The sequence below is a fragment of the Gallinula chloropus genome (genome assembly GCF_964237585.1).
Source record: "Gallinula chloropus genome assembly, chromosome: 4".
Lineage (NCBI taxonomy): Eukaryota > Metazoa > Chordata > Aves > Gruiformes > Rallidae > Gallinula > Gallinula chloropus.
The window spans coordinates 73,859,113-73,868,776 of record NC_140088.1 but is presented as its reverse complement, the minus strand read 5'-3'; the positions used below and the strand labels follow the sequence as shown (position 1 = coordinate 73,868,776).

Below are 9,664 nucleotides of genomic sequence, written 5' to 3'. Positions count from 1 at the left end.
CCTTTTAGGAGCACGATGAACAGGGAGGGGAGCGTCGAGCTTGAAGCCGCTTTTAACGAGCGCCGCTGCCGCGCGTGGCCCTTCTCGTAGGCTGCAGGCTCGGGGCTGCGGCGTCTGCAAGGCAGCTGTGCAGCTGGCGATGAAACAGCCCCACCAGCACGCATCCCTGGGCTGGGAAGCGGGTCCTGCTTAGCATCTGTCTTCCATGGAGAATGCAGAAGGGACAGTCATGGAGAAGAAGCCGCACTTCGTTAGGAGGGAGTTTCCTCCCAGGGAGGTGTCGTCCCTCTCGTTGGTGTTACTGTTGGCGGCCGTTCTGCTCCTCAATGCCCTGCTCTACCTGTACCTCAACAAGTTTTACATCTCTTTGGGACACGCCGAAGTGGACTCCGGTCTCTGCTCTTTCGGGTACTTCAAATTGGGAGCGGTGAAGAATTGTTCCCCATGGCTCTCCTGTGAAGCCATAAATAGGGAAGTCAGGAGACTCAAGCGCGTTGGCGAAGGTGCTGTGAAAAAGGTGAGTTTGGTTTGCCTTTTTTCTCTCCTGTGGATAAAGAGCTTTCACTGTTTTATGGCTAATTAATGCCTATATTGCTGTTATAATTTCCTTGCGGCAACTAATTACTGTAGGCATCCAAGGGCAAGTGGCTACTGACAAGGTGCACAGAACAGGTAGGAGAGCGTGACCAGAGCCCTGGGCCACCTCCCTGAGACTGAATGACAGCCAGCTACACAAGTGAAATCACCCAGATCGGTGGAGCGCATGTGGAGCATGGTGGTACCATTGTGGCAAAGACTGGCTGGTTGGGTGCTATGCTAATTCATCTGTATCGCCCATTCCAAAGAAAACTTTGGAAATTGTGGTGTAATTACAATGTCAGTATGAACTATCTGGTACCTGTACAGGTACGTGGTCCTACCTAAAGGCTTGACTGTGCCTGCTGTTTGTGATTTGCAGGTGTGTCTAAGCAGTCACTCAGAGGTCAGTGGCAGCTGGTAGCAGTCACTGGAAGAAAGCTCTCCATGTGTCTTATGTGTCTCTTATGTGTTCTCAGGTCTTCCTTTCTGAGTGGAAGGAAAACAAAGTGGTCCTTTCACAGCTCACCAACTCAGAGCTGAAGGAGGACTTTCTCCACGGACTGAAGATGCTGAAAGCACTTCAAAGCAAGCATGTTGTCCGGCTACTTGGCTACTGTGAGCAGCAGTTCACAATCCTCACTGAGTACCATCCTCTAGGCTCCCTGAGGGGCCTGAATGAAACTCTCCACATCCCCAAGTACAAAGGCATGAACACCTGGCATCGCAGGTTGATGCTTGCTATAGACTATGTCAGCATCATTCATTACCTGCACAGCAGCCCTCTGGGCACCTTAGTGATGTGTGACTCGAATGACCTGGACAAGGTCCTCTCGCAGTATCTCCTAACAAGTGACTTTCATATCCTGGTGAATGACCTGGACGCTTTGCCTCTTGTGAACAGGAGTGCGGGCAGGCTGGTGAAGTGTGGTCATCGGGAGCTCCGGGGCGAGTTTGTGGCTCCCGAGCAACGTTGGCCCTATGGAGAAGAGGTGCCATTTGAGGATGACCTCATGCCCCCCTATGATGAGAAAACAGACATCTGGAAAATCCCGGATGTCTCCAATTTTTTCTTGGGCCACGTTGAAGGCAGTGACATTGTGCGACTGCATTTGTTTGACATCCATGCAGCGTGTAAGAAGAAGAACCCAGCTGAAAGGCCTTCTGCCCATGAGGTCTTAGACACCTACAGGAGAGTCTTAACTCTCCTTATTCGGGAGGCGGCCATGCCTGGTACTAGGGAAATGTTATAGGGAGACAGGAGACAAGCAACATGCTGAAGCTGATGTTCCTCCTATTTATTTGTCTTGCCTGAAGGGCATAATCTGTGGCCCCAAAACTGGGAAGAAAAGAGCCACTGAACTTGTACCTTTTGATTAAAAATAAAATCCACCCAGTGCTGGAGCTGTGCAAGCTTCCCATTGGCATGTTTAATTTGTTACTGGAAAAGGAAGAATTGAAGTTGGGGGTGAGGGAGGGGGAATTTGTTCCTTAAGAAATAATAAATTTTATTTTGCAGCGTTTACACAAAAACTGTCTTTAAACAAAATTACAGAAAAAAAAAGTTTAAAAAAATACTGGTCCACCAATTGGCAGTGGACTGGAGAGCAGACACCATGGCATGCCCCCACAAGCTTTCTGCTGGCCCCTGAGGCCTTGGCCCATGTCTTACTCACAAAGCCCTCACCCACTTCGCGATGGAGTAAAAAGTGGTTGCTCAGAAAGCTGAACCCCATTTCACATAAGGTTTTGGTGAACCCCAATGCCAGAGCCCCAACAGCAGTCTCTGCTGCTGGATGGGGAACAGGTTGTTTTAGGAGCTGTATGGCCATTGCTTGGTGGCCCCTGTATCCCACACCAGCAAGTGGCCACTTTGTAAGGAAACAGATGACAGAGATCCCCAAGAGACTGCTTACAGACTTGGTTTTCAAACCTTTTCCCCAGGGTATTCGCAGATGGGCTCTTTGGGAGATGAAGCTGTAAACCAGGCATTTCTCACTCCTCCTTAATCCACAGGAATCCCAAGCACCTTGGAAGAGAGCTGAAGCACATCTTTTTTTTTTCATTATCCTTGCCAAGTGTCATCATCAGTTGATGGAAGGAGCTAAACAAGGAATTGAAAGAGAACGTGACTTCCCTCCATGGCAGTGAGCATTAAACATGAGGTTTGGAAAATAAAAGCCCTATATTCAGAGCAATCAACTCATTTGTGTCTGAATTCAAAGCCCACTAAGCATAAAGGTTACTTTTTTTTTGTCCAGTGTGTTTAGAAGGCTTTTGGTACCTACACGGATGTTACAGCCTGGTACCAGTAGCTGGAGAGGATGAATAAATGATGCCTAAACCAGCAGTAGGCTCTGGTGGGATTGGAATGTAATAGTTCTCTTGGTGAAAGGAGTAGTATGAATGAGACACACAGACTCTACCATTACACACCTGAGGACTTTCTGTTCTGTGGACTTTGAAAGACATAATGGCCTGAGGCAAATTTCATGTTTTGACTTGAGAGGCGATTTTTAAGCAGAGAAGTAGCGGCCTTTTCTGCTGAGGAGTTTGGTTCTGTTCTTTGCTGTGCCAGTGGTACTCCACTTAAGCTGTGTTATGACTGCACTGAGAACATGCAGTCAGTTTGTGTACATAATTTTCAAATGTAAGTGTGTTCTACTGCTACAAAAATTTTACTATAAATGGGAAAACTTTGCTGCAAATGGCTAAATTCATACCTGATTTCATACAGTGCCAGCAGGAGCCCTTTAAAGGCTGCTCATTTCCTATCCCCCCTTCCCCCTTGTTTTTCTTTCCCCCTGGGCAGTCTATTTTCTTAAATTAGCTGGTTTTTGCCATTTTTCACTTGTGCAGTTCTACTGGCAGTTTTCCTGATCAGGTTGCCAGGAAGCAAAGCTCAGACATCAGGGTCTCTCAAAAAGAGAAAAAAAATTGTTTAGGATCTTTCATAGTTGTTTTGGACTTTGACTCAAAACACCTTAAAACAGCCTGGGCAAAAAGAATGCTCTCTCTGGTGTAACTGCATCATCCAGCCCATGAGTTGTTATTACTAAGGTTAAAAGTTCTACAGTTCCAGCATCAGGATGTTCTGGAAAAGCATCCTATTACAGCATCTCAAAGTTAGGGATCAAGCTTTGAAGAGCCAAAAGCCCAATCCTTTGCATGTGCCCCCAGCAACAAGGTGTTACCTCTTGTTATCCATCATGTATACTTGAAAGAAAAAACAGGTGGTGAGATAACCATGCCATGCATTTTCATAAGAGTAGTGAGGACAGACAAGACGAGCCTGCAAAGCTTCTTAGCTGATCTCTCTTGGTTAAGACAAGCTTCTGTTTGGATTCTTACACTGCTGTGTACAGTTGCACTTTCCAAACAGATCTATTAAAAGCAAATTAGGACAAATGCTGGTTTCAAATAATTACCTTGCCATGGAGCTGTGTCTGTTCCTGGATGAAGCAGTTGCACGTTTTCTAAAGAGATGGTGTCTCCCTAAACATTCACCATGAGCACTGGGACCTCTGCATGTTTCTTCCTCCCCTTCAGCTTGTGTGCTGTCCAGTGTGTTTCAGCAGGAATAAATTAACTTTTGTTGGGAGCACAGCATGATGAAGCTTCAAAGTTTCTTTTTTTCTGGGCGTTTTTTGTCTATGAGGAAACACTAGATGGCAGCATGAAGGTCAGCTCAGCACTAGTTGTTAGCACTTGCAGTCTCATGCCCAAACATAGCCAGGATCTGGCCTTGTAGCCAGGATTTTGCTAGCAAACTTCCATAAACCCCTAAAAGACCTCACTGTGTTTGCAGTAGCAAGTCTGTAGTAACAAGACAGACAGCTATAAGGGCTGTCAGAAGGGCCGCCCACATGTGCCCGTTGAAGGGGCTGCCTCCCCATAAACTTGCTCATGGTAGTTGTGTACTTAACCATCCTTCTTGATCTCTGCCTGGTGCACTCTCAAGCGAGTTTGAGTGCCACCTCCTTCTACTCTTTCAGTAAAACAGAGGAGTCTGAAACCTCTCCATCTTTCTGTTCTCCCCCACTAACCTCTTCTAACCCGAAGATGGCATGAATCCTGTCCTTCCCACGTTTCCAGCTTCTTTTCTTTTAAAGGGAAGAGGCAAGACCTCACAGTGGGGAAAAAAGAGGCCGAACAGTTGCCCCTCCTCTTTCCATTTCTCTGCTGGCCATTCCAGCTTTCACCACCAATGACAGCCTTGGATAACCATTTGGTCAGCACAAGGAGCTCTTATATATATGGTGGAAAACATCAAAAGGTGAAGAGCCGGCAGAGACTTGTTCACAGCTGGAAGCCTGCAAGTCCCTCTCTCCTCATCAACTCCACAGACAGCTCTAGACTAGTGAAATTACCTCCCTTGCCATGACCACTGCCACAGCTCTGCCCAACCTCAACAACAGTTGCTGGTTCTCATCTCCAGAGGCCCACATTCCCTGACTTTCCCACAATAGATGCTTCTCCTAGGATGGTTATTGCCAAGTTTCTTGTTGTATTGCTGTTTCTCCATCCCAAAAGTCCAGCCAAAGAAGCTGCATGGAGGTAGGCCCCACAAAGAGAAGGACCACTACCAGTGCTAATCTCCTTCAGAAAACTTAAGAGGAGGTTCCCCAAAACACCCTAGTCAATGTCAAGGCAGACATGGTCTCAGCAGTCCCAGGGCTTTTGATGGCTGCTGACACCAAGGTAAAGGCCTTGTGTCGTCCCCCCTGCTCAGGAAGAGAACAACTCTTGCTGAGGTCAGTGATCTGCAAGACCTTCCCTTCTCCTTTTGGGCAACGTCTCCTCAGGCATCCCTGCAGCAGTCCCACAGCACATCCTGCCCACCCCATCTCACCAGCTAGACAAAGAACTAAAGCAGAGAGTCAGCAGCACTTCATTCCCTGGCTGACACCACCCCCCCTGGGACGCTGCTGTGCCAGCAGTGGAGGAGCCAGGGAGACCTAGGACATGCCAGCTGAGACTACTGACAGTCTGGAGCCGGGTGCCAACTGTGTCAGGGCATCTGGACCCACTACTGGTATGGTATGCTGTACCCTTGGTCCGATGCTGTGGATTTCCCAATAAAGTCAAGCCCTTACCTCGTAGGATACCAAATGGAAACTGCCTGTGTCAGAGCACAGTCCCAGATTCAATTCAAATCCTCTTCTCCTTTCTTTTCCTCTTCAGGCTTATCCAAAGAACAGCACTGTCAAAGTTATGCCATTTTCCTTTCCAGACTGCTTGCTGGCTGCAGGCTTTAGTCTGATGTCGTGTGTTTCTGTCTGTGTGCTGTGGGTTTCAGACTACATCCCAAAAGCACTCCTGTAACACTACTTCCTGTCCAGGTGAGCAGCTTTTACAGCAGCTCATCTCTACGTTCCACACCATCAAATGTAAAAACTATTGCATCCATATACCCATATAGCCACCAGCTACTATGTAGGACTGGACAAAGGCTGAGGAAGTAAAATGGACACAACCTATTGAATTGAACAGGTTGGTTTGCTGGGATTTGGGAGGGGTGGGGGTGGTGTTTGTTTTTGTTTGGTTGGTTTTGGGGGTTGTTTTTTATTTTCTAAGGGTAATTTTGAAGTCTGTGTTAATCTGTATTTAATAAAGTGGTAACAATTAAGTGTATCAGAAGTTTAGAACACCAAACAAACTTTTAGAAATTCTATCACATGCTCTAAACCAGTGTTTTCCTTTGGTGCCACATAAACAAAACACCAGATCATTATCTTTGTGTGAAACAGAGGCAATGCTGTTTGCCAAATATAATTTGTGAGATATTTGGCAGAATTTGCAACTGTAAACCGATTCTATCATTAAGACTGTAATGTCTTACCAACAGTCAAGAGACCCTGGGAACAAGAAAAAAGTGGTTCTCAAGTTCTTCTAGCATGATATAATGCGTATATTTGTAGAGTTCATCCAAATAAATTATATGCTAGTGGGTACTTTGAAAAAAGAAAAAGGATTTTATGGTTTTATTTTAATTGAAATACTGTATACTTGAGATGACCACATGATTTCCACTAATTGTCAGTCTGTGCTCTGAAGTCTATAATCCACTATTTATCAGGATTCAATGGTGAATATATTTACATTACAGTGATATTTGTCTCAGCAATTTCTGTGTAGCTGGGTAACTAAAAATCTATTAAAAATTATATATTTATACATATAGACACACAGAGATTCTTTGGCCATATTTTTCAAAAGATCAAGCTTATCATTAGACTCTAGCATTCACGTTTTGTATATGAGGTAACTAGATTTTCAGAACTAGTAAAACTCAGCAGCTTTCAGTCAAATTTACAGTAGTTGCTGGATTCACTTTTGGAAAGTGAATTCTTCCCTTGTAGAGCTGGAAGAACCTTTTCAGCAATTCTCTTCATAAATCTGTGAGACTGAAATGGGTCTTTTATTCAGTTACATGCTAGATTTCTTTGTGGAATGAACAAAGATGTCACTTTTGTTAAACTTTGGAGTTGTTTTTGGGGGGGTTGGGTGGGGTTTTTTGTTTTGGGTGGTGGTGGTGGTTGGGTTTTTTAAAATGAAATCACACAGCTATGTGTTTTTCTCCCCAAGCACTGGTTCCTGTGAGCTTGTGAACTGCACAACTTGAGCCTGATTGTACATCTTGAATTTCTTTCATTAAAAAGAAGCACTTTATGTACTCCATAACCATACATCGTTCCTGTGAGGGGTTGTGTCTGACCCATAGCTCAAAGTCCCCGGGCTTCTTTGCTACTTTGTAATGTTGAAAATCTATCTACTTGGATCTCCATTAGGTACCTTTTGCCAGAATAGCTTATGCCAATGCGATTTATTATTATTATTAATAGTAGTAGTATCAGTAGTTGTGGTAATTTGTTCAGTGCCTACATGCTTTGGCCACAGGCCAGGATCCTGGAGGTCAGATGCACAGCACAAAACAACAGTCCTTTCCCTACAAGCAGCTTTAGTATAAGAAAACAGAAAACAACTGATCTCCTTATGCATTAACAGCACAGGCAAGTGTTGGTTATCCCATCCCACCTCATCCAAGCTACAAATACGCTGTGTAATCTAGATGGGCAGGTCACACCATTTCTTGCACACATAACTGCAGCTGCAAGGGCCGACATTGGTCTGATGGAATCCAACAGCGCATGTGTTCCCACTTCTGAAAGTGTTGCAGGAGGCCAGGACTGATACAAAAGCCCAAGCTATAAAAGGAAACACTGCACTCGGAATACACTAACCTCAGCTTAAGAGTCAACCAGCTTTAGCATTTGAACCAGATTCCTCAAGGCAATCAGGCAGAAGGCCTACACCCCCAGAACTCCTATTGCTACAGGTCAGTAAAAGGGAGATCACTCCTTTTTTTCTGAGGTTTGCAAGGCTGCCACACTCCTGGCAGCACCAAATGCTGCGCTCCTCAACCTAACCCTGTCCTACCCACTGCCTGACGCTTGCTAACTTCAGAGGGGTATGTGGGGGAAGCAAATCTTCTTCTGCCTGTCTTCTAGGCTGGGGGTGGGTGGATGATTTGAGTCTTAAATCGAGCATTTACTTAAATCAAACAGATCAGACACCTGCTGAGTGATGCAGAGTCTGTTCCTGCATGCTGGAGGCTGCAGAGAAAACCCTGACACCTGTGGTCATACTTTGTGGATGTGGGACTTGGTTCCCCCTGGATGGAAAGCTGGGTGCAGAGTCCAGGGGCAGTTCAGCCCCTTTCCAAGTGGTCTGGAGGAGAGCCACAGGGTCAGTACAAAATGTACCTTTAGGAGCAGCTTAAATACAGCTTCTCTACACCCTGTACAAGGAGTCTGATCTTAACTGAAGTCTAGAGGTAGAACTGAAGTATAAAGAACACCAAAACTACTTATGTTTATTCTTTCCACTTTTCTTCCACAGATGTGTAATGCTTTCTCATCAGAGCTGTTAGGGAAGGTTTGACATTCTAAAAAAGCAAACAAAAAGCCTCAACTTTACAATAAACTGTTTGAAATCCCTGTGAAACCATGCTTAATTAACTGTCTTGTGTCATGCTTCGTGATAGAACCCTTTTTTTTTTCCCCTCAGTGGTTTCCACAGTTCTTCAAATGGGTGCCATCCCGATTTAATGACCTAGAATTATGTCTAATTGCTGGTCTACTCTTCTTTCCCACACCATGTGGGGTAAGGAACTTTTCTCATTACAACAGTGCCTTAGGTTTTCATTTTTTATATTGTTGTTTTCAGTCATATCCTTCTATGCCCTGATCTGAGGCCTCTTAAAATTAATCTGCTCCATAGCACAGAAGAATGACTCGTCACATCTTGCCCTGAGAAAATGGCTCCCCAAAGGATGATGCTTCCGCAGGCTGCTTGGACATTCGTAAAGCAAGTGCCATCCAAACGATGTGTCTAGGCTAGTAAGGGGTCAGAGCGCTTCCCAGGCACATGAGGACCCATTCTGAATATCTGACATAGGTTAGATAAATCATGCCCTAAAAATACTCAGGTTCTCCTCTTGTCTTATAAAAGGTAAAGACAAGTAACTGCAACATAAGCACAAACCTTGAAGATGCGTAAAGCAAACCACACACATTGTAATAGTTGTAGCATCTGAAGTAAGATATGATAAAATGAAGTATCAGGGCAGGATCTAGACAGCGAGGATAAAGGATAAAGGACAGGACACCTAACCTATCATGTAGCTCAAACATGCCACATCAGACAGCATGAAAAAAGCCCAGCGCATGTGTGCATGTGTGTGTTAGAACATCCTCCCCTTTGTTAATCTTCATCTTTTAATCACCCGAGAAAATTCTTCAAGTTTCTGAATCACAAGGCTCGCTCTGCTCCCCCTCTTCTGCCAAAGCGTAATCCCTGAGTTGCGCTTTTTGGCACCGGGAGCGTATGGAGCACAGGAGTAAGGCACGCTGCTCCAGCACCCGAGTATCCAGCAACCCACATTTTGGGGAGGGGGGAATTAAAAAAAAAAAAAAAAAAAGGAAGTCTTTTTCATAAAGCCGTTTCTCTTTTGGCAACCTAAAGCGCCAAGCGTTAGTTCCTATGTGAAAAGAGAAAGCCCGTGACAGTCTGATGCCCGCTTTCT

General features: G+C 45.2%; 1 protein-coding gene across 1 annotated transcript; it reads left to right on the top strand.

Moving 5' to 3' along the window:
• The first annotated feature begins 92 nt into the window (after positions 1–92).
• Positions 93–2,282, top strand: POMK (protein O-mannose kinase). The gene is made up of 2 exons (XM_084262992.1): positions 93–517; positions 1,056–2,282. The coding sequence occupies exons 1-2, from the start codon at positions 206–208 to the stop codon at positions 1,827–1,829; spliced, it is 1,086 nt and encodes a 361-aa protein (XP_084119118.1). The 5' UTR covers positions 93–205; the 3' UTR covers positions 1,830–2,282.
• The last annotated feature ends 7,382 nt before the right edge of the window (positions 2,283–9,664 follow it).